At 53.4% G+C, this 24,662-nt stretch overlaps 1 protein-coding gene across 1 annotated transcript; it reads left to right on the top strand.

Annotated features, from left to right (window-relative positions):
- The first annotated feature begins 419 nt into the window (after positions 1 to 419).
- FLCN (folliculin) lies at positions 420 to 15,209 on the top strand. The gene is made up of 12 exons (XM_058675994.1): positions 420 to 574; positions 2,069 to 2,316; positions 2,973 to 3,119; positions 7,502 to 7,723; positions 7,808 to 7,968; positions 10,337 to 10,428; positions 11,271 to 11,461; positions 12,450 to 12,563; positions 12,785 to 12,908; positions 13,460 to 13,591; positions 13,673 to 13,778; positions 14,715 to 15,209. Exons 2-12 carry the CDS (start codon positions 2,083 to 2,085, stop codon positions 14,917 to 14,919), a joined length of 1,728 nt encoding a protein of 575 aa, XP_058531977.1. The 5' UTR covers positions 420 to 574; positions 2,069 to 2,082; the 3' UTR covers positions 14,920 to 15,209.
- The last annotated feature ends 9,453 nt before the right edge of the window (positions 15,210 to 24,662 follow it).

The raw sequence follows: 24,662 nt of genomic DNA, 5'->3' as shown, positions 1-24,662 counted from the left end.
CTCCCTGGCTTCCTGTCTCCGCCCTTCCACCGGGCGCACCGCCCTACGTCGCGGGTTCGAGGCCACCTCCCTCGGTTCTGCCCGCAGCACCTTCCATCAGCTGTTTAGTAAAAAGCAACGGTGACACTAAAGCTTATTACAGCGCTCTTATAACGTTCCTGCAGTCATCGTTCCGTCCTCTGTGGGCAGAATCGGCTCTTTCCCCGTCAAATTTCTGAATTAAAAAAAAAATCTATATATACGTTTTAGTCCCCTCCCCTCGCGTTCAACATGGTTTCGCCCAGAAGCCCTAGCGGCTGTGGTTTGAACCATTCTCTACCTGTCCGCGGGGGGATGCGACGGCGTGGCGGTGCCGGAGGAGGCAAGTGCAGGCCGCTGTTCCCCAGTCGGCCACGGGCCCCGGAAGGAAGGTCGCTCGGGACGGCTTCCCGGACGCGAGGGCCTGGCTCCGTGGGCCTCGGGGTGCAGGGCGCGTCGGGAGGCCCCGGAGCACCCCCGCGGCGGGCGGGGCGGCTGGTACGGCCCGGCCCAGTCACGCGCCTCTGGCTGGGCGCCCTGGCCGAGGGGACCGCGGGTGCGTGAGGGGACCCCGGGGCAGTGGGGGGACCCTGGGGGCGTGAGGGGACCCCGGGGCAGTGAGGGGACCCCGGGGGAGTGGGGGGACCCCGAGGGAGTGTGGCAGCGTTGGTGGGGTCTGGTTGAGGGTAGGGCTGGCTGTGTGGGATGGCTACAATCCCCTCTCCGGGATGCGGCCCTCTCTGGAGCTGCCCAGCAGGGCAGAGTGATGCCCACCCCCCCAGCCGAGATGGGGTTCTGGCCCTTCTGGGCGGTGGAGCTCCAGCCTCCCCTTGTGTCTGGGTTTGGCCTCCATTGGGCTGGGGAAGGGTGGGTGGCAAACCAGGGGAGAGGGGCTTAGCTGCCCTCGTGTCGTATGTGTGAGGGCGCGAGGTAGGCAGTGGTGGGCAGTGGTGGGCATTGGTGGCGAATGGCAGCCGGTGGCATGGAGTTGTCACAGTGTCATAGAGCAGGAGTGGCAGGTGACCTCGCGGGGTCGGGGACACTGGTGCAGCGGTGGTGCCCGCCAGTGGGTGGGTGGCTGCGTGTGACATGGGTGCCCTGGGCCCCAAAGGGCTGCCTGTGGGAGACAGTCACGGCGCGGGCAGCTGGAGTTCTTTCTGACACTCCCTCTCCCCCAGACCCATCTGCAGTGGCCTCCCTGTCCCTCGTGGGCCTGGTGGCCCTAGGAAGTAGGGACTGAAAGCGTGGTGCACTGGTGGCTGGCTGAGGAATTTGTAAAGATTTTATTTTAATTGGAAAGGCAGATTAACAGAGGAGAAAGGTCTTCCATCTACTGGTCCACTCCCCAAATGGCCACAACGGCTGGAGCTGATCCGAAGCCAGGAGCCAGGAGCCTTCTCTGGGTCTTCCTCGGGGTGCAGGGTCCCAAGGCTTTGGGCTGTCCTCAACTGCTTTCCCAGGCCTCACGCGGGGAGCTGGATGGGAAGTGGATCAGCTGGGATACAAACCAGTGCCCATGTAGCATGCTGGTGTTTGCAGGTGGACAGTTAATTAGCCTGTTGAGCCCTGCCAGTCCCCTCATTTCCATTCCTGCAGACTCCTTGAAGTCCCCCGTGTCATTTGTCCTTTGGTGCAGGCTGGCCTGGTCTGCTGACGCCCAGGTCTGCTATGTCAGTGTGGGAGCCTCTTCTAAGCCCCTGGAATGTCCCTCCTGTGGCCCTTGCCCTATCCCTGTGCCCCTCCTGCCCTGGTGCCCCTTGGTCTGCCACCTGCGTGCTCAGACAGCGCCCCTCCTGCCCTGGGACGTCTCTGTCTCCCTGCAGAGTTTGCCTGTTCCCGCAGCGCTGTCCTCTGCCCCAGCCTGTAGCAGCCAGTTCTGCCTGGAGCATCTTCCATGTGGCCACTCACCCCTGGGGTCCTTCTCTCTTGTGGCTGTTCCTGGCCCATAGTCCCAGGTAGCACTGGTGCACAGCTGCAGCCATAGTCCCAGAGGCTCCTGGGAGGCACCCCCAGGGGCTTGCCGCCTGTTCATGGCCACCCCGTCCCGCAGGTCTTCAGGGCACCATGAATGCCATCGTCGCCCTTTGTCACTTCTGTGAGCTACATGGCCCCCGCACTCTTTTCTGCACCGAGGTCTTGCACGCGCCACTGCCGCAGGGGGCAGGCAGTGGGGACAGCCCGGGCCAGGGCGAGCAAGCTGAGGAGGAGGAGGGAGGTATCCAGATGAGCGGCCGCCTCCGCGCCCACAGCCCCGCCGAGCCGGGCAGTACAGGGCCCACGAAGTCAGACATGTGTGAGGCAAGTGTGCCCGGGCAGGGGGAAGGTGTGTAGGGGCGGGGTGGGAGGTGGGCACTGGGAGCCCTGGGCACCACAACTAAGCCCATCTCAGCTGCCCTGGCAGGTGTGTGCGGTCTGTCTCCCCACTAGTTTGCTTCTGTTCTGGGTGTTGGCGCCCACTGGGCATGGACTTGGTGACCCCAGGGCATATCTGCCTTGGGGGGAGCCCCCAGTGGGGCCCTGGGATCCATAGTGCACATTGGACCAGCCCTGTTAGTTTTCCTGGGAAGTGGGCACATCACTGCTAGTGCCCGGGAGGGGTCCAGAGGGAAATTGGGCTTGCCTTCTTTGGGCAGGGGCTTGGCCTGGCGCTGGGGTGTCCCAGGCAGCCCGGCATGCAATTTACAAGTTTCTATTCAGGCACCCTGACCTCCCGTCTCCCCTCCCCGCCTGGGGCCAAGTTTGTCGGATGTGAAGGTCTAGCTGGGCTGCAGGTGCAGCTCTGGCCAGCCAGCCATGGCCCCCCGCCTCTGGAGCGGATATTTGTAGGGTTACAGCGTGGCTGGAGTGAGACACCTGACTGTCAGTAACTCCTGTGCACCAAGTTAGCTAAGTTCAGCATGGCGCCTTGTGGCCTGCATGACAGTTCATGCGCTTTTCTCTCTCGCCTTGGACAGGGCTGCCGCTCGCTCGCCGCAGGCCACCCGGGCTACATCAGCCACGATAAGGAGACCTCGATTAAATATGTCAGTCACCAGCACCCCAACCACCCCCAGCTCTTCAGCATCGTCCGCCAGGCCTGCGTCCGGAGCCTCAGCTGCGAGGTGAGCCCTGGGGAGGGGGCCTGGCTCGGGGCACACACACCATTGGTTCAGGACTGCTTGGGGACTGGAGGGCATGGACTGCAGGACACGGCCCTTGTCCAGCACCTACTAAGTGACGTGGGACTTGCTGGGTTTGCCAAACTTCTATTAGTTGTTGTTTTATTAAACAGTTTTATTTTTTAATGTTTTGGTTGTACTTATCTTTCTTTTAAAGATCTTTTTTGGGGGGAGGTGGCAGTACAGTAGCTCAACTGTTTACTCCTCTGCCTTGTCGTGCAGCCATCCCATTTGAGCATCCCATTTCTTGTCCCGGCTGCTCCACTTCCCATCCAGCTCCCTGCCTGTGGTCTGGGACCCTGCATTTGTGTGAGAGACCCTGAGGAGGCTCCTAGCTTGGGCTTTGGATCAGCTCAGCCCCAGCCACTACGACCATTTGGGGAGTGAACCAGTGGATGGATGGAGGATCTTTCCCTTATTCTTTCGTAAACTTGCCTTTCAAACAAAAATAAATAAATCTTAAAAAAAAATTTATGTGAATGATGGAGTTAGGGAGAGAGAAACGAAGACAGAGGGAGAGCGATCTCCATCTACGGTTGACTCCCCAAATGGCTGCAGTGTCCGGAACGGAGCCAACTCGAAGCCAGGAGCCTCTTCCAGATCTTCCTCATGGGTGCAGGGGCGCAAGGCCTCAGGCCGTCCTCTGCTGCCTTCCCAGACACATCATGAGGGAGCTAGATGAAAAGTGGAGCAGCTGGGACATGAACTGGCACCCATATGGAATGCTGGCACTGCAGGTTGAGGATTAGCTTGCTATACCACCATGCTGGCTCCAGATTTGTTTTATTGGAAAGGCGGAATGACAGAAATCTTTCGTCTGCTGCTTTGCCCCAATGTCCACAACAGCCAGGACTGGGATGGACTAAAAGCAGTAGCCGGGATCTCCGTCCTGTTCATTCCCTGTTGGTGCAGGAGCCCCAGCACTTGGCCGTCCTCCGCTGCTTTCCTTGGTACATTAACAGAGAGTTGGATTGCAGTTGGAGCACTCCGTCATAGGATGCCAATATTCCAAGCAGTTCCCAACACCGCTTGCTGAAATTTCTGGGAATTCCCACCAATGTTCTGGTGTCCTGCTGGGTCTCCCATGTAAGTGCACGTTAACGGAAGCTGGGCTGAGCCAGGATCTGAAGCTGGCACTGTGTGGGATGGCGGTTCAAAGCAGCAGCTTAACGTGCTATACTGCAGCACCCACCTGTAATTGTCTGTTTTTTATATATATCTATTTTTTAATTTTGTTTTTAGTATTGTTTATATAGTTGAGGGGGATGCATGCTCATGTGGGCCTCTGATTAGGGTGGGAAGGGCCAAGGTGTGGAGGAAAGTGGATGAGATAAATATTTCAGTTCTATTTTGTTCTCCTGAATCCACTGGGGGTGGGGGGTTAAGGATCGGGTGCCATTGCTTATTGTCAAACTACATCAACCCCTGGGGCTGGGGAACGGCCGTTTGATGATGCCTTAGAGACCCCCACGGGGGCAGCAGTGTTCCAAGGGTGGTTTTGGAAGTTCTGAGACCTTGTTGGCTTCATTGCTTCAGGCTTGAGAAAATCCAGAGTCCTGGTTTGGAGAAAGTCCACCTTAGTGCATCGACAGACCCAGGAACGTGCTGCACAGCTTGGCCAGGAGAGTGGTCCAACCTGTTCTCTCCATCCTCTGTCGAGGCAGTTGACATCCCCTCCTGGCCAGGATGAACTGGCCGTCATCTTTCCCATGACATGCTGTCCACTGCACAGGCACTGACCACCGAGAAGGGCCAGTCCTGGTACATGCACTGCCAGGGTCTGAGCCCAACGGTCTGGCTGAGGAGTGCCCTAAGAAAATTTGCCTTGACTCTTGTGTGTGCTAACTAATGCTGGCTCAAGGTTCATCTGTTTCCAGCCAGCACATACCGATGGATGCAGCTGCCTGGCCATTTCTACCTTAGCCCTGTCTCCCACATGAACTGACAGGTTCCAGGATCTAACCCAGCCAGCTCACCACAGACCAAGAGGTGCTATCACTTAGTTGAGTTGACCCTCAATAATCCCTAGTTTTTCTTTTTTTTCTTTTTTTTTTTTTTTTTAAGATTTATTCATTTTATTACAGCCAGATATACACAGAGGAGGAGAGACAGAGAGGAAGATCCTCCATCCGATAATTCACTCCCCAAGTGAGCCGCAACAGGCCGGTGCTGCGCCAATCCAAAGCCGGGAACCTGGAACCTCTTCCGGGTCTCCCACGTGGGTACAGTGTCCCAATGCATTGGGCCGTCCTCAACTGCTTTCCCAGGCCACAAGCAGGGAGCTGGATGGGAAGTGGAGCTGCCGGGATTAGAACCGGCGCCCATATGGGACCCCAGGGCTTTCAAGGCGAGGACTTTAGCCGCTAGGCCACGCCGCCGGGCCCAAGCCCTAATTTTTCCACATGCTGGCATGTGCTGTGGCCCAGCCCAGCCAGCCCTGTCCCCAGACCTAGCCCACATGCGGGTGTTGCGGTTCAACCCAGTCTGGCCTGTACACCATCTTGGCTTTCGCTCACGCCAGTGGATGCTGTGAACTGGCCCAGCCCAGCTTACCCCTAGACCCAGCCCATAGGTGTTGCAGCCCCTAGCCCACCTCTTGTGTTCACCAGTGGAGTCTGCAGCCTAACAGGGAAGTTGCCCTATTAGACCTGCTTCCAGCCCTGAATTTCCACGGTGCTGCCTCTCAGCCTGACGTGGCCCACCCCCAGTCCTGAATGTGGCCTTGTGTGACTGGGCTGTACCCATTCTCTCACAAGCACTGGCAGGTGCTGGGGCCTAGACCAGTCTGTCCTACCTGCAGACCCAGCCCACATGTAAACTAATGGGTGTTGCAGCCTTGCCCAGCCCAGTCTGCCCCCAGCCTTGGCTCTTGTAATCAGCAGGGAGCTATAGCCTAGCTTTGGAATCCCCAAAGATCCCCTGTCAGGTCTGTTCCCAGCCCCAGACCTTGAGTGTGCTGGTGGGTACTTCAGCCCAGCCTGGCATGTTCTGCCCCCAATCTCAGCTCTCATTGGTGGGTGTAGCAGCCTTACTCAGCCCAGCCTGATGTAACCAACACTGTGTCCTGGCCTTCATCTGTTTCAGCAGGTTCTACGGCTGGGTCCAGCCCAGCCTGCCCCCAGACCCGGCCCACAGACCTGCTAATGAGTGCTGTGCGTTACCTGGCCTGGCCCACCGCCAGCCACAGCTGTCATGCTCCCCATGGGAGATACAGCCTAGTAGGGGTGTTTCCCAAGTCCCTCTATCAGGCTGACTGCCAGTCTTGGATCTCATGAGACCAGTGAGTGCTGTGGTTCATCCTGCCATGACCCATCCCCTGCCCTGGCACTCGTGGGAGGGTACTGTGCTTGCCCAGCCAAGCCCCCCAGCACTAGCTTTCACATGTGCCAGAAGTGGTGGATGATGCTGCTTAGCCCAGTTCAGGTCTGCCATGTGGGCAGGTGCCTTGGCCTGATCCAGACATGCCCCCTGGTTGTCCCCTGCTTCCCCCCTCTAAACCACCCGCCTCAGTTGCCTCCCCTGCCTGCGAGTGCCATAGGCCTGGTCTGTGGAAGCCCCTGGAAGCCACTTCTCCGCTGTCAGACATGCCTTCGGCAGCCCTTGAGCCCATGCATCCCCAGACCCCTATCCCTAGCAGCGCACTGCATGCATGGCGCTGGGGTGGCTAACAGCTTTGGCTTTAAGCAGCCACAGTGCCCACTGGCAGCCGGCTGCTTTTCTCCCAGCAGTGTAACATTCACCTACAGCGGGGGGTGGGGGAACTTGTCTGCTCTTGATGGGCATATTTCAAAGATGTGACTAATTTCTAAGGGCATGTCGATTATGGTATCAAATATCACTATGAAAAGTATCTAACTTTTAATTTGAGAGTTAGGCACAGAGAGAGAGATTGAGATAGCTCCTGTCCGTTAGTTCGTTCTCCAGTGCCCATTGCAGCCCAAGCTGGGCCAGGCCAGAGCTTGGAGCAGGACACCCCACCCAGCTCTCCCACATGGGGACCCCTCCCCTACTGATGCTCCTGGCCAAGGGGCATCTGTCCTCTTAATCTGCTTCCCCCAGGCAGGCAGGTGGCATGTCTGCTTCAGGGGTGCCTCGGAGTAGCTGTGCCAAGAGGTTGCCAGTTCCCTCCTCTCCTGACAGATGGGTGTGCAGGCCACATGGCACGGCTGACAGGGCTCATGTAGGAGTACTGGCTCGGGGGCAGGAAGGCCAGGTGCCCGGTGAGCTGGCTCAGGTGTCCCATGGGCATCCCGCAGCCATGTTGTCACCTTGGGAAGGCCGTGAGTGCTCCCCTGGCGTCAGCATGCCCCGCCCTGCCACCCCAGGTGTGCCCCGGCCGGGAGGGCCCCATCTTCTTCGGGGACGAGCAGCACGGCTTCGTGTTCAGCCACACGTTCTTCATCAAGGACAGCCTGGCACGCGGCTTCCAGCGCTGGTACAGCATCATCGCCATCATGATGGACCGCATCTACCTCATCAGCTCCTGGCCCTTCCTGCTTGGCCGCGTGCGCGCCATCATCGATGAGCTGCAGGGCAAGGCCCTCAAGGTGAGCCCCGGGCAGGGGGTGCTGCCTTGAGGAGGGCACAGGGAGCCGCAGCCGTGCTGAGGGCTCTGGGGACTCTGACGGCAGGTGTTCGAGGCCGAGCAGTTCGGCTGCCCGCAGCGCGCACAGAGGATGAACACAGCCTTCACACCCTTCCTGCACCAGAGGAACGGCAACGCGGCACGCTCGCTCACCTCCCTGACCAGCGACGACACCCTCTGGGCCTGTCTGCACACCTCCTTCGCCTGGTGAGCGGCACCTTGAGAGCCAGGCACTGTGGGCTGCTGCTTTTTGGGGTCTTCTTTTTCTTCTTTGAATTATGTAAGAGACAGTTGCAGCTGTGGGGTGTGGTGGCCTGCTGTGATCACTGTGGTTCTTGGGGGGTGGTGGGGTGAAGCCACCTGGCACGTGCCAGCCCTCACAGATTGCTGGGTCTGGCATGTTGAGCACCTGATACCCTGCTCATTCCCTCCTCTCCCTCCACCGTGGGACTTTTCAAACATCCCCAAAGTAAACGGTGCAGTGAGCCTGTACCCTGTGGCCCTATGTTAGCAGCATAGAAAAGAAATTGAGTTCTTCAAACACTTACTATCTTTTAAAGAAAATTTTTAATGAGAAATAAATTTATAGAGGGAAGGAGACAGAGAGAGAGAGAGAGAGACAGAGAGATCTTCCATCTGCTGACTGACTCCCCAGAGAGCTGCACCAGCCAGAACTGGGCTCATCTGAGACCAGGAGCAGCAGTTCCAGGGTCTCCCACAGGGATGTAGGGGCCCAAGGACCTGGGCCATCCTGCTGCCTTCTCAGGCGCCATGGCAGGGAGCTGGATTAGAAGTGGAGCAGCTGGGACTTGCACCAGCGTCCAAATGGGATGCTGGGTTGCAAATAGCAGCTACACTTGCTGCACAATACTGGTCCCTAGCTGGAGCTCAAACCCAGGGTGCGAATGTCTGAGAAGCAACTTAATCAGGCTGAGCGCCTGCCCTGTTTTTTGTTTAGTTGTTTGAATTGGTTAACTTGAGAGGCAGAGAGACCCAGAGGCAGAGTTTGCATCCTGAAGCTTGCAGTGGCTGGGCCTGGGCCTGGGCCAGTGTGAAGCCCTGAGGTGGACGTCCTGTGTGGGTGCCAAGAGCCTGACAGCGGACCTCTGAGGGCCACTCAGCACCCCTCCAGTCATCAGCACTTTCCTGCCTCATCTTTCTTGGAGCATTTCTGTAGGATACAACGTGTTTGTACCGTGTGAGTCAGAGCCAAGGAGGTGGACTCACATTGGGTACCATCCAGGGCGCAGTCCACGCGTCTGCCATCTTCGATTGGCACTGTAATCATCTGGGCTTTTTTTTTTTTTTTTTTTAAGATTTATTTATTTTTGGGGCGCGGCTCAATACCCTAGCAGCTGAAGTCCTGAGAGATTACAGGAGGCAGGCAGGGGCTGGAACTGAGGGCCCCGTTTCCTGAGGAGCCAGTGGAGAGCTTTATGCAAGAAGGTAGTATGATTGGCTTTGCTCTTCTTAAAAACAAACAAAAAAACAAACAAATATGTGTGTGTGTTATATATAAATTCACAAAGGCACAGAGAGCTTGCCTCCACTGCTCCTCTTACCAAATGATCGCAGTGACCAGGGCTGGGCCAGGTTGAAGCCAGGAGCCTGGAAGTCCATGCAAGGATTGGACCGGCTGCTGCTGCTTTCCCAGGCACATGAGCAGGCAGCTGGATTGGAAGTGGAGCAGCCGGGACTTGAACCTGTACCCACGTGGGATGCCAGCAGTTCCTGGCAGTGGGTTAGCGCACTGTGCTACAGCACCCAGCCCAGGCTTGTATTCTCAAAGAACCAGCCTGGTTTCTGAGAGTCCCTAAGGAAACTCTTAGGGTAGCCGGGTGATCCCTACAATGGTCCCTGGAGACAGGCACCTGCAATGCCAGCCCTCTGCCAAGTGGAGGTGGAAGTGAGTGGGTGGAGTTGAGATGTGTTTAGAAGAATAACTTTATGACTTGTGCCTCGAGCCACAGAGGAAGCTGGGGTAACAACAGGTCCTTGATCCTGGATCAGTCTTTTTAATTTTTTTTTAAATTTTATTTATTTTTATTGGAAAGTCAGATATACAGAGAGGAAGAGAGACAGCGAGGAAGATCTTCTGTCTGCTGATTCATTCCCCAAGTGTCTGCAATGGCCAGAGCTGAGCTGATCCAAAGCCAGGAGCCAAGAGCTTCCCCAGGTCCGCCGCGTGGGCACAGGGTTCCATGAACTTGGGCCGTCCTCGACTGCTTTCCCAGGCCACAAGCAGGGATCTGGATGGGAAATGGAGCTGCTGGGATTAGAACTGGTGCTCATATGGGATCCTGGGCATGCAAGGCAAAGACTTTAGCCGCTAGGCTACCGTGCTGGCCCCCACCCTACCCACTCCCGATGTTTTAAGCTCTGCATATAAGAGCTCCTCCTGCCCTGCTTTGAAGACCAGCCTTGGGTTCCAGTCACATGGGGCTGCCAGTGTTGGGGACCATCTGACAGGGGCCCTGTGGGCCACTCAGCTGGTTCCTGCAGAGGCTCAGAGAGCATGAGGCCCAGGGCATCCTGCAGCGAGCCCAAGCCTCATGGCTGCCACTGTATCCCCCAGGCTCCTGAAGGCGTGCGGCAGCCGGCTGACCGAGAAGCTCCTGGAGGGTGCCCCAACCGAGGACACCCTGGTGCAGATGGAGAAGCTGGCTGGTGAGGCTGGGGGCGGCCACGGGGCTCCCGGCAGCTGGGGCCCTTGATGTGAGCATCATGGCCAGAAAGGCCGCACTGTGCAGGGGAGAGGGGGGTAGAGACGGGTGTGCCATCCATGCTTCACCCTGCAGAATGACCGCAGCTCAGGCCAGGATGAAGCAAGGGGTCTGCACTCCCTCCGGGCTTCCCATGTGGGTGCTGGGGAACAAGTGCTGGGACCATCCCCCACTGCCTTCCCAGGGAGCTAGGTCAGAAGGGGAGCAGCCCAGTCTCAAACCCGTTGGTGTCACAGGCGGTGTCTTGGCCCACTGCACTCCAGCGCTAATGCAGCAGGGGCCTGGATGGGTCCCAGGGAATGTTCCCCTTAGGGCTGTCTGCATGGTGGCTGCCTGGCAGGCGGCAGAGTCCCTTCGTGTAGTTTCTTCCCAGTCCTGGCTGTGAACCACGTGCTGTCCAGTGGGAAGTGTAGATTGAAGAGAACTGGCTGGGGTTAGGCAGGGCCTTTCATGGCCTCCCGGGCCTGTCAGCTGGAACCCTCAGGCTGGTGCGGGGAGCAGTTTCCCAGTGTGGGCTGCAGGGACTCACAAAGTTGGGCTGGCCTCCGCTGTGTCCAGACACACTAGCCGGCAGCTGGATTGGAGATGGAGCAGCCAGGACTAGAGCCAGTCACTCCTGTATGGGGGTGGGGAGGGGTACTGGGATAAGTCAGTATTGGCAGAGCCCTCTCTGCGCCCCCTCAGAGCTCCCTGGATGGCCATTGGCCATGGGTCAGGGATCTACCAGTTGGTCGGGCAGTGGGAGGCGGCGGCGGCTTCCCTGATGGGGCCCCGTCCCTGTCCTAGACCTGGAAGAGGAGGCTGAGAGCTGGGACAATTCTGAGGCCGAGGAGGAGGAGAAAGGCCCCACGCAGCCAGGGGACGCCGGAAGGCGGGAGCTGACCAAGAGCCCACCGGATGCCTCCCTGCTCCCAGGCTGTGCCACCTGGCAGCCCCGCAAGCTGTCTGTCTTCAAGTCCCTGAGGCACATGAGGCAGGTAGGCGGCCCAACCCAGCGCACAGCGGGTGTGAGCTGCAGGAGCAGGTGTCCTGTGTGGGTGGCGTCCGTCCAGTGCTCTTCTAGGCCTTGTCATCCCGGGATCCTCCAAAGGGGCCTTTGGTACGTGGGCACCATTACCAGCTTGCGCACAGCTGTGGATGGGGACAGTTGGGTGGTGCCACAGCCACAAGGGGAAGCAAGTCGTGGCTGTGGGGCTTGTGAGTGACGCACACCGAGACAACAGAGCCATGGTCCTGCGCCCAGCTCTGTGTTTTTATTCAAGGCTGTGTTTGGTTTCCTCAAAGTCACGAGCTAGGAAACCTGTTTTATTTATTTTGTCTTTCTCTCAGTATTTATTGATTCATTTATTTATTTGAAGGTGTGACAGAGATTTTCTGTCCCCTGGTTCACTCCCAAAGTGCCTGCAGCAGCTGGGACTGAGCCAGGCTAAAGCCGGAAGCCCCGAGCTCCATTTCGGTCTCCCCCTGTGGGTGGCTGGATTAGAATCCAACCCCGGTTGGGAGGGGATGCAGATGTCCCAGGGGACAGCTCATGATGCTGGACCACAATGCCCCCCTGCCCTCCTGCAGGGCCCTTGCTGAGATGCCAGGGTGGTCGAAGTGACTGGGTGGGGTCCCTGGCCCAGAAGGGCCACAGCTGTGAAGGACACAGTCAGGGGCTCAGGTGAGGAGAAGGCTGGGTCACACTCACCCCCTCTTGTCCCTTCTGCCGGCTCAGTAAGAAAAGGTGGATGGCGTCCAAGTGAGCCGCATTTAGGCCTGCACATGTTGAAAGCTGGGGGGGCAGTTCCTGACACATCTGAGGGCCTCAGGCTCAGCTTCGCTGTGCAAGGCTGTGGGTGCCATCTGGGCCCTGCTGACCCCATGCAGGTTCCCTGGGCTCCCCGGGTTTAGCATGTGCCTGAGCTCTCACTTCAGCCCCAGCCACCTGGAGTGGGGGAGCTAGCGCTGCCTTCTGTGGTGCAGGTGCTGGGCGCACCGTCTTTCCGCATGCTGGCCTGGCACGTTCTCATGGGCAACCAGGTGATCTGGAAGAGCAAGGATGTAGACCTCGTCCACTCGGCCTTCGAGGTCCTCCGGGTAAGCGGGGGCGTGTACAGGTTGCGCATGCATGCGTGCGGGCAGCACCATGTGCCACAAGGGGTCTGGGGCTGGTTGGGGCGGCCTTTCTCACAGATCCTTGTCCTTGGTGCGCAGGGTCCCAGGAAGTATCCCCTCCAGGGTACCAGGTGGGAGTTGGGGCTGCCTTGGGGGGGTGCTCCGTGCTGGCTGGGCCATGCTGAGCGCTGTGTCCCCTCCAGACCATGCTGCCCGTGGGCTGTGTGCGCGTCATCCCCTACAGCAGCCAGTACGAGGAGGCCTACCGCTGCAACTTCCTGGGGCTCAGCCCGCAAGTGCAGGTGCCCGCCCACGTGCTGGCCTCCGGTGCGTGCCCCGCTTGGGGGGTGGGGCTCAGCAGGCTGGGGCCCATCCTTCTGCCCACTGGGCGCTGTGGAGTTCTGTTGCTTTCTGGCTTTTTTATTTGAAGGTTATTTATTGATTTGGGAGAGTGTCAGAGCAAGAGAGAATTTAATTTTCCTTCTGGTGGTTCACTCCAAATAAAGCATTGGACAGGGTGGGCCCAGGTGAGAGCCAGGTACCAGGAGCTCATCTGGGTCTCCCACATGGGCAGCAGGGAACTGAGCACCTGGCCCGTCTTTTCTGTGAGCAGGGAGTTGTCCGATTAGGAGTGGAGTGGCCAGGACTAAGATCAGGCCTCTGATCTGGGCTGTAGGCATTACAAGCTGCAGCTTAACCCACTGTGCCCAGCACTGGCCACGGCTTGCTCAGCCCTCCCCAGTGGGCCTCTGCCTGTCCCACGACAAGGCCCTGGCCTCTGTGGTGTGTGAGCCCCGTACCTCCAGCACACCGCTAGCCTCGGGTGCGGGGCTGGGCGGCAGCCGGCGGGCTTGTGAGGGTGGTGCCACGTCTCACAGAGTTCGCTGTGGTGGTGGAGGTGCACACGGCCCCACGCTCAGCCCTGCTGCCTGCCGGGCGTGAGGAGGAGCAGCCGCTGAGCAAGTACGAGTTTGTGGTCACCAGCGGGAGCCCAGTGGCCGCAGACCGAGGTGAGTGTGCCTGGGGACGCTGGGGGCACAGCCCAGCCCCCTTGGGCCCCCCTCACACGCCCCCTCCTGCCCTGTCCCCAGTGGGCCCAACCATCCTGAACAAGATCGAAGCGGCCCTGACCAACCAGAACCTGTCTGTGGACGTGGTAGACCAGTGCCTCGTGTGCCTCAAGGAAGAGTGGATGAAGTAAGCACCCAGAGGGCGCCCGGGGATGCTTGCCTCTGAGGGACACAGCAGCCAGCTGAGTGCCCCTTACTGCAACCCCCCACTTAGCTGAGTTGGGCCCTGTAGTTAGTTTCCAAGTCTCAAGATCAGAAAGCCAGTGTTCCTGGTATTTTTGTTTGTTTTTTTTTTAAGTTTTATTTATTTTTAAAATGTTTATTATTTATTTTTTTTTAGGATTTTTTTTATTGGAAAGTCAGATATACAGAGAGGAAGAGAGCCAGAGAGGAAGACCCTCCATCCGCTGACGGCCCTAGGCCGTCTTTGAATGCTTCCGCAGACCACAAGCAGAGAGCTGGATGAGAAGTAGGGCCATCAGGATTAGAACCAGCGCCCGTATGGGATCCCAGAGAGTGCAAGGCGAGGACTTCAGCTGCTAGGCTACTGCGCCTGGCCCTCTCCTGTTTCTTTTTTTTAATTGAGGGAGAGACTGGTGCTGTGGCACTGTGTGTTAAGCTTCCGCCTACGAGGCTGGCATCCTATATGCCAGTTCAAATCCTGGCTGCTCCATTTCCCATTCAGCCCACTGCTAATGCACCTCGGAAAGCAGTTGAAGATGGCCCAGGTCCTTGGGCCATCTGCAGCCACGAGGGAGACCAAGAGGAAGCTTCTGGTCCCTGGCTTTTGACTGGCTCAGCCCTGCCTGTTGAGGCCATTTGGGGACTGAGCCAGCAGATGGAAGATCTCTGTCTCTCTCCCTCTCAAAAAAAAAAGGGGGGACTGATTGACTCTGCCTTGCGCCTGCAGTAGGCCTGGCTGGGCCACTGCAGTGTCGGGCCAGGAACTGTTGCCAGAGCCGGGCACTGCGCCCTGAGTGGGGGCGGGGGGCAGCCTGCATAGCACCCCTGCTGTGCTGCAGGGGCCATGGACTCAGAGCTGTCCCCTGCTTGCTTTCCGCAGCAAAGTGAAGGTCTTGTTCAAGTTCACCAAGGTGGATAGCCGGCCCAAGGAGGACACACAGCGGCTGCTGAGCGTGCTGGGCGCGGCCGAGGAGGACAACGTAAAGCTGCTTAAGTTCTGGATGACGGGCCTGAGCAAGACCTACAAGTCCCACCTCATGTCCACGGTGCGCAGCCCCACAGCCGCCGCCGAGGCGCGCAGCTGACCTGGGCCTCCAGACTCAGCTGCACCGGGCCCGGCCAAGAGACAGGTGGCCCTGGCCAGGTAGGCACCCCTGCAGTTGGCCCCGCGGTGGCAGGGATGGGGGCTGCCTGGCCTGCGCCCTGCACTTCTTCCTCAGCACTCACAGCCTGGCGTGGTTTCTCCTGCAGTTGGCTGATTTGTGTTATCTTGTGTCCTTGTAATTTATATTTCCCGCAAAAACTCCCCGTTTGTATGACTAGGTCTCTGTGGCCTGCAGAAATGTTGAGACACAGTAAAGTTGCACTTTGCTAAGCTATCGTCTTGGTACCTGACGCAGGTCGTGGCGTGGGGAGTGTGGCACCAGCGAGTGGCCAGCTCACCTGCCCCCACCAGCACTGGCCACTGGCTCAGCTTCAGAAATGGCTTTGCTCTGAGCCAGCTGGCTCCCGGGTGGGAGGTGGCTGGGCACCGGGTCATCTTGGACACATGGTGCTCCTTGGGGCACCCCTACCTTATGTTCCAAGCAGGCCCACGTCTAATCTCTGGCAGTCCCAGGAACACTTGCAGCCAAAAGAGTGGGAAGGGCGGGCAGGGCCGGCTCCCACACCCTGCGCTGGGCACCTCCCTGTACGGCCGCGGGTACTGGAGGGCTCCACCTGAGAGGAGAGCATGCTGTTGTGGAGGCATCCCCATGGTTAAGGTCCTGACCTTTGCACCCCAAGGCCGGTGAGCGCATTCCTCCGGCACAGTGGTGAGGGAGGGCATGGTGAGGTGGCATGGCCTTGAGTGTGACTCTCATGCACTGGCTGCCCCGCTCTGCTCAGGGCAGTGAATGCACCAAACCCACCAGCCCTGAAGTGCCCAGACATGCACTTCTTCAGTGCTGGGCGGGCCTGGGGCGCTGGGGCTCAAAGCCAGCAAGTGGAAGGCCGTGCAGGCGTGACCTGCATTTTTTCCTGAAAACATTGTGTGCAATGATTCTTAAGATTTTATTTTTATTGGAAAGGCAGATTTACAGAGAGAAGGAGAGACAGAGAGATCGTCCATCCACTTATTCACTCCCCAAGTGGCTATAATGGCCAGAGCTGAACTGATCTGAAGCCAGGAGCCAGAAGCTTCTGAGTTTCCCACACGGCTGCAGGGTTCCAAGGCTTTGGGCCATCCTCAGTTGCTTTCCCAGGCCACAAGCAGAGAGCTGGATGGGAAGCAGGGATTAGAACCGGTGCCCATATGGGATCCCGGTGCATTCAAGGTGAAGACGTTAGCCAGTAGGCCACTGTACCGGGCCCTGATTCTTAAATTGTTAGGTTTTACAGCTATCAATGCAACAGGATGGTATTCCAAGTATTTCAATGATTTCATGGGGCAAGCACTGTGGCTCGGTGTATTACACTTGCCACTTGGGCTTCCAGCTTCTGATCCTGTGGCCCTGCCAGCCACGAAGGAGAGCTGGGTGGTGATCCTGGCCCTTGGCTTCTGCCTGCCCTTACCTTCTGCCTGCCCTTACCCCATGCAGGGAATTAATGGAGCAAATCAAGATCTCTATCATTCTGACTTGCAAATGAATAAATCTCTTAAAAACCTTAAAAATGATTGGAGCTGTGGGGACTCTCCTGCTAATGTTCCTGCTGGTGAGCATGAGAGCTTGGACTGGTGGCGACCAGGCTAGGCAGGGCTGCACCACCTGTTGGCCTACATATGAACTGGATTGGGGAAGAGCCAGGCTGGGCCAATTGTATCCACTGGTACAAGCATGAGCCAGAATAAGGGCACAGAGGCTGGCATCAGCTGGTAAGTGCTGGGACTGGAGGGGAAAGTGCTGTCGAGCTAGACTGCAGAACCACCTGGACAGTGCAAGATCCAGGGCAGGGAGTGGGGCCAGTGGGGAGGCTGTGGGCACCTCTCTGACAGGCTGCAGCTCCCACGAGTGAGCATGAGAACCAGCACTTGGCGCGGGCCTAGCTGGACAGACAGTGACACCCGCTGGCATGAGTGTGGGCTGGAGGGTGGAGTCAGGTGGGATGAGTTAGGCTTCACTGCACAGTGATGTATACGAGAGCTGAATGGAAGGTGGGACAGATTGGACTAGTCTACTGCACATGCTGGCAGACTCAGAAACCAGCACTGGGGGTGGGCCTGTGAGAGTTATTGGGGGTCGCTCTGGCTGGACTGCAGCTCCCAACGATGTACATGAGGGCCAAGTGTATGGTGGACAGGATTGGGCTCGGCCACAGCATCCACTGGTTTGTGTAAGAACTGGGGCTGTAGAGAGATCTGACCTAGCAATTGCGATTACCAGACTGGACACAGGCTGTGGGTGACACAATGAACTGGACCCCGTTGAGGCAGGTGCACATACAGGAGTCAGGTCTGGGATCGCTTCAGACGACATTTCCTTGGCAATCCCCCCAACTAAACCGCTGGCCTCAGAACTCCAACCCTGGGGAGGATCACAGGACCTGTGGTCTGACCGTGGAGTGCATGTGTCAGAGCTGGGCCTTGCTGGAGACGCAAGATGGCGGCAAAGGGTGCAGACATGTTTGAGGTAAAGAACAGAGAGCGGATTACAGAAAAAGATAGGGGTCAGGAAGTCAACAAGGAGGTACCTGGACAACCCCTGGACACAGGGAAGAGGCGACGATGGCGGAGCGGTGTTGTAGGGATCCACAGGCAGCCACAGACCAGCCCTTGCAGCAGCCAGGTGGGAGCTTGGGTTCTCACAGGGAGCTCAGGAGGTGAAGACAGGCTGGGACTGGCCAATCCTGCCAAATACTTTGGCCCAGCAACTAACGGAAAGGGAGCTGCAGACTCAGCAGGGCAGGCTGGTGGTAGCTCGGAGCTAACAGCACAGAGATCAAATGCCGGAGTGGGCGTGTTTCCGGCTGATCTCATGGGGAGGACAGTGCCAGCTTCGTGTCCTCAGGATCTGTGTGGTCCCTGGATCAGAAAGCTAACAGCCCCAGCTCTCAGGCAGTGCTCTACCGTGTGCCATTTTGTGTTTATACAAAATCAGTGCTGCTGTTAAACCAGTTATCTGGGACAGTTGGTGTCTTCCTTACCCAGGACACTGATTTAACATAAAAACTGACTTGTAGACCATAGGTAATACATCTCAGAAAACTGCACTAAGGAGAAAAATACACCAAACAGGATTGCAATGTCAAAAATTAAAAGAAGGGCCCGGCAGCATAGCCTAGCAGCTAAAGTCCTCGCCTTGAACATACCAGGATCCCAGATTGGCACCGGTTCTAATCCCGGCAGCTCCACTTCCCATCCAGCTCCCTGCTTGTGGCCTGGGAAAGCAGTTGAGGACGGCCCAAGGCTTTGGGACCCTGCACCCGTGTGGGAGGCCAGGAAGAGGTTCCAGGTTCCCGGTAGCGCAGAACCGGCCGTTGCGCTCACTTGGGCAGTGAATCATTGGACGGAAGATCTTCCTCTCTGTCTCTGCCTCTCTGTATATCTGACTTTGTAATAAAAATAAACAAATCTTTTAAAAAAATTAAGAGACAGAGGCACAATCGCTGTTACTGAAGACTCCCTGGTAGAGGAACAAAAGCTAACACCCCAGAGTTAACTGAGGAAGACACTGAAAAAATGAGGGACAAAGAATTCAGAAAATGTATTATAAAGCTTCTGCCCAACAGCAAAAAGCACATAATACAAGAATTGAAAGAATTTAAAGAATTTGTTACACAGGAAATGAATCAAATGAAAGCTGACATTTTAGAAGTTAAGAATACAGTGAAGCAAATTAAAAGTACAGTGGAGAGTCTAAAAAAATAGAATGAATGAAGCAGAAGAAAGAATATCAGAATTGGAAGATATTTCCTGTCACCAGGGGGAAGCAAACAAAAAGCTGGAAGCAGAGCTAGGCCAAGCTAAAAAAATATATCCAGGAATTAAAAGATACAATTAAGGGCCCGGCGGCATGGCCTAGTGGCTAAAGTCCTCGCCTTGAACACCCCGGGATCCCATATGGGCGCCGGTTCTAATCCCGGCAGCTCCACTTTCCATCCAGCTCCCTGCTTGTGGCCTGGGAAAGCAGTTGAGGACGGCCCAATGCTTTGGGACCCTGCACCCGCGTGGGAGACCCGGAAGAGGTTCCAGGTTTCCGGCATCGGATCGGCGCGCACCGGTCCATTGCGGCTCACTTGGGGAGTGAATCATCGGATGGAAGATCTTCCTCTCTGTCTCTCCTCCTCTCTGTATATCCGGCTTTCCAATAATAATAAAAATCTTTAAAAAAAAAAAAAAGATACAATTAAAAGGCCCAACATAAGAATTGTGGGAGTTCCAGAAGGTGCAGAAAGAGCAACTGGATTGAAGGTGTATTCAATGAAATAATACATGAAAGCTTCCCGAATCTAGAGAAAGAACTGGGAAACAACATCCAGGAGGGGCACAGGACTCCCAACAGGGTTCACAAAAAGCGACCTTCACCAAGACACATGATAATCAAGCTCTCCTCAGTTGAACACAAGGAAAAAAATCCTTAAATATGCACGTGACAAAAACCAAGTGACCTATTGAGGAACCCCACTCAAACTCACAGCTGACCTCTCAGAGGAAATACTACAGACCAGGAGAGAATGGAGTGACATATTCCAGACTCTAAAAGGGAAAAAAATTTCAGCCCAGAATAACGTATTGTGCAAAGCTCTCCTTTGTCATTTAAAATGAAATAAAATTCTTCCACACTAAAGAAAAACTCCAATAGTTCATGTCCTCCAAACCAGCCCAACAGCTAATACTCAAAGATGTTCTAGTGCAAGAGAAACAGAATAGCAGCTACCAAAGCCCAAGGCATATGTGGAGAACATCCCACTAAAAGGCCAACAGAAGACTCAACCAAAGAACACCACATTACTGAGATGACAGAACCAAACTGCCACCTATCCATATTAATATTGAATGTAAATGGTTTAATTCATCAATCAAATGCCATAGATTAGAGGGATGCATCAAAAAACAAAACCCATCTATCTGCTGCTTTCAGGAGACACATCTCGCTAACAAAGATCAGAGGAAACTGAAAGTAAAAGGATGGAAAAAGATATTCCAAGTGAATGGTAAGGAAAAACGTGCAGAGGTAGCCATTCTTATTTCAGATGATACAGACATTGATGTGAAAAACATTATAAGAGATGAAGAAGGATACTATATAATGATCAAGGGATCCATTCAGCAAGAAGAGATCACCATAATAAATATATATGCACCAAAATGCCAAGGCACCTAGCTATGTGAAACAAACATTAATGGACTTAAAGGGAGAAATAGACTCCAGTACAATCATAGTGGGTGACCTTAATACCTTTTTAACATCAATGGACAGATCAAAAAAGCAGAAACTCAGCAAAGAAACAACAGAACTCACCTAAACTCTAGAGCAAATGGACTTAGTTGATATATATTGAACCTTTCATCCTGCAGGTAGAGAATACACTTTTTTTTTATCAGTACATGGAACCTTCTCCAGAATTGACTATGTTATAGCCACAAAAGAAGCCTCAGCAGATTTTTAAAAATTGAAATTAGACCATGCATATTCTCAGGCCATCATGGAGTGAAGTTAGAGACCAAGAAGTCAAAACACCCAAGAAGACTTGCAAACACATGGAGACTGAATAATACGTTACTAAATGAGCAGTGGATCAGAGAAGAAATCAAAGGGGAAATTAAACAATTGCTTGAAACAAATGAAGGCATCAATACAACATATCAAAATTTATGGAACACAACCAAGACAGTGTTAAGAGGAAAGTTCATTCCAATCAGTGCGTATGTTAAGAAATTAGAAAGACATCAAGTAAATCAGCTAACCTTACAGTTGAAGGAACTAGAAAGCAACAGCTAAGCAATCCCAAGATTAGTAGGAAAAAAGAAATCATCAAAATAAGGGAGGAAATAAGCCAAACAGAGACCAGAAGAACGGCACATAAGATCAATGAATCAAAGAGCTGGTTCTTTAAGAGAATCAACAAAATAGATTCGCCACTAGCCCAACTAATCAAAAAAAGGAGGGAGAAAATACACATCAATAGCCTAAGAGACAAGAAAGGAAATATAACAACAGATACCTCGGAAATACAAAGAATCATCAGGAACTATTACAAGCAACTATATGCGAACAAATCAGAAGACCTAGAGGAGATGGATAGATTTTCGGACACATACAATCCACCAAAATTGACTCCAGAAGCAATTAACAATCTAAACAGCCCAATAACATGCACTGAGATTGAATCAGTAATTAAAGCCCTCCCTCCCAACCAAGAAAAGTCCTGGACCAGATGGCTTCACTGCTGAATTCTATCAAACGTTTCAAGAGAAACTTACTCCAATTCTACACAAGCTTTTCCAAACAATAGAAAGAGGGGCAATCCTTCCAAACTCTTTCTATGAAGCTTGTATCACCTTAATACCAAAGCCAGATAAACAATAGATAAAGAACTATAGACTGATATCTTTGATGAACATAGATGCAAAGATCCTCAATGAAATACTAGCCAACAGGATCCAACAACACATCAGGCAGATTATTCACCCGGACCAGGTGGGATTCATCCCAGGCATGCCCGGATGGTTCAACATTCGCAAATCAATAAATGTGATACATCACATCAGCAAATTGAAAAAAATTGTATGGTCCGCTCAATAGATGCAGAGAAGGCATTTGATAAAATCCAATACCACTTCATGCTGAAAACCTTAAGCAAAATAGGCATAGAAGGAACATTCTACAACATAATCAAAGCAATTTACGAAAAACCCAATGCCAGCATCATACTAAATAAAGATTGGAAGCCTTCCCGCTAAAATCTGGAACTAGACAGCGATGTCCACTATCACCACTACTCTTCAATATAATATTGGAAGTTCTTGCCAGAGCTATTAGGCAAGAAAAAAAGAATTAAAGGAGGGCCCGGCAGCGTGACCTAGCAGCTAAAGTCCTTGCCAGGATCCCATATGGGGGTGGTTCTAAACCCGGCAGCTCCACTTCCCATCCAGCTCCCTGCTTGTGGCCTAGGAAAGCAGTCGAGGATAGCCCAAAGCCTTGGGACCCTTGCACCCTGGTTCCTGGCTTCGGATCGGCACAGCACCGGCCTTTGCGCTCACTTGGGGAGTTAATCATCGGGTGGAAGAACTTCCTCTCTGTCTCTCCTCCTCTCTGTATATCTGACTTTGTAATAAAAATAAATAAATCTTTAAAAAAAAGAAAAAAATAAAGGAATCCAAATTGGAAAACAGGAAATGAAATTATCTCTTTGCAGACAACATGATTCTCTACATAGGAGAACCAAAAGACTCAGTCAAGAGACAATTGGAGGGCCCGGCGGCGTGTCCTAGCGGCTAAAGTCCTTGCCTTGAAAGCCCCGGGATCCCATATGGGCACCGGTTCTAATCCCGGCAGCTCCACTTTCCATCCAGCTCCCTGCTTGTGGCCTGGGAAAGCAGTCGAGGACGGCCCAATTCATTGGGACCTTGCACCCGTGTGGGAGACCCGGAAGAGGTTCCAGGTTCCCGGCATCGGATCGGCGCAGCACCGGCCCGTTGCAGCTCACTTGGGGAGTGAATCATCGGACGGAAGATCTTCCTCTGTGTATATCTGGCTGTAATAAAATGAATAAATCTTTAAAAAAAAAAAGAGAGAGACAATTGGAACTCATAAGAGACTTTGGCAAGGTAGCAGGATACAAAATTAACACATGTCGATGGCACTATTGTACACAAATAACTCCATGGCTGAGAAAGAAATTTTAAGTACAGTCCCCTTTAAAATAGAGGAGAGGAATCTTAAATGCCTAGGAATTAAGCTAAGTAAATATGTGGAAGACCTCTATGACGAAAACTACGAAACATTAAAAAAGGAAATAGAAGAAGACCTTAAAAATGGAGAACCTTACCATGTTTCTGGATTGGCAGAATCAACATCATCAAAATGACCATATTACTCAAAGCAATATACAGATTCAACACAATCCCAATCAAATCCCAACAACATTCTTCTCAGAAACAGAAAAGATGATACCAAAGTTCATCTGGGATCACAAAAGACCACAAATAACCACAAATATCCTGAAAGATAGAAATCAAGCTGGAGGAATCCCAATTCTAGACCTCAAGACATACTACAGAGCAGTAGTTATCAAAACAGTCTGGTACTGGTGCAGAAACAGAGAAGATCAGTGGAACAGAATAGAAACAGCAGAAGGGAATCCAACATGTATAAACAACTAATCTTTGACAAGAAAACGAAAACAATCCAGGGAAAAATCCTGGTATATTCAACAAATGCTGTTGGGACAACTGGATAGCAGTGTGCAGAATAAAGCAGCGCATTATACAAAGCTTAGCTCTAAATGGATCAAGGACCTACATCTGCACCCAGAAACCATCAAACTATTAAAGTAAAACATAGGAAGCACTCTCCAAGAAATAGGAACAGGGAAAGACTTCTTGGAAAAGACTCCAAAAGCACAGGCAATCAAAGCCAAAATGAACAAATGGGCTACATCAAACTAAAAAGCTTCCGTACAGCAAAGGAGACAATTAACAAAGTGAAGAAGCAGCCAACAGAATGGGAGAAAGTTTTTGCACACTACACAAGTGATAGGGGACTAATATCCAGGATTTACAAAGAGCTTCAGAAACCCAGACACAGGAAAGAAAAACAAAAACAAAAACAAACAAACAAACAACAATCACCCTGTAACAAAATGGGCAAAGGAAATGAACAGACGTTTTTCAAAAGGACAGATTCAAATGGCTAACAGACATATGAAAAGATGCTCAGTCTCCCCAGCCATCAGAGAGATACAAATGGAAACCACGTTGAGGTACCACCTAACTCAGTGAGACTGGCCTACATTCAGAACTGAACTAACACCACCTGCTGGCGTGGATGTGGAGAGAAAGGCGCCCGCCTTCACTGCTGGTGGGAGTGCAGGCTAGTCCAACCACTGTGGAAATCTGCATGGAGAGTGCTTGGAGAATCACAAATAAACCTGCCATATGACCCAGCTGTCCCGCTGCTAGGAATATACCCAATAGAATTGAAATCTGCATATGAGGAGGGGATCTGTAATCCTATATTTACAGCAGCAGAATCTACAAAGACATGGAAACAATCCAGATGTGTGTCCAAGGAAGAGTGGTTAAAGAAACTGTAGTACCTCTACTCCATGGAATATTATTCGACTATTAAGAAGAATGAAATTATTCTATTCACAACTAGGTGATCCCGATTAGAGACCATTATGCTCAGTGAAGTGAGTCAATCACAAAAAGACAAATACCATTATATTCTGTCTTTCATAAGGAAACCAGTATGGAAAGTTTAACTTCAATAATCCGATCCATACTGTTTTTGTTTTGCTTTTTTTTTTTTTTTTTTTTTTTGGCTGTAACCCACGTTTTGATGTTTTTTACTTGTTTTATTTATTCCAAATACTCTCTTTTCTCTTGTCGAATTCATCGCTGGCTCATGGATTATGCGGTGGCATCATTTTTCCCAAGAGACTTTAGTATTTCCTTTTAGTCACCCATGTGTTGGTTACTCGGTGGTGTGTTTTTTCATGGAGCTGTAATTTGTTGTTGTTGAGGCTGTTGTGTTAACTCATGGCTTCTCAATTATGGTAATGTAGTGATGGGGAACTGGGGTCTGTCATATCCAGATGTGGGGGTACAATGGAACATGCATCCCTGCTTCCAGATGAAAGATGGATTCCCAATGAAACTGTTGGACAAGTGTAGACAGTGGGA

Source organism: Ochotona princeps, chromosome 17 (genome assembly GCF_030435755.1).
Source record: "Ochotona princeps isolate mOchPri1 chromosome 17, mOchPri1.hap1, whole genome shotgun sequence".
Lineage (NCBI taxonomy): Eukaryota > Metazoa > Chordata > Mammalia > Lagomorpha > Ochotonidae > Ochotona > Ochotona princeps.
Note: the sequence above shows the minus strand (reverse complement) of the source record. Positions and strands in the feature narration are given on the sequence as shown.

What these genes read in the sequence shown, in the direction of transcription:
- FLCN (XM_058675994.1), top strand. Translation starts at nt 2,083, where the DNA reads ATGAATGCCATCGTCGCCCTTTGTCACTTCTGTGAGCTACATGGCCCC. An exon ending in CGAAGTCAGACATGTGTGAG is followed by an intron (nt 2,317 to 2,972) that starts GCAAGTGTGCCC and finishes CGCCTTGGACAG; the next exon opens with GGCTGCCGCTCGCTCGCCGC. An exon ending in CCCAGTGGCCGCAGACCGAG is followed by an intron (nt 13,592 to 13,672) that starts GTGAGTGTGCCT and finishes CCCTGTCCCCAG; the next exon opens with TGGGCCCAACCATCCTGAAC.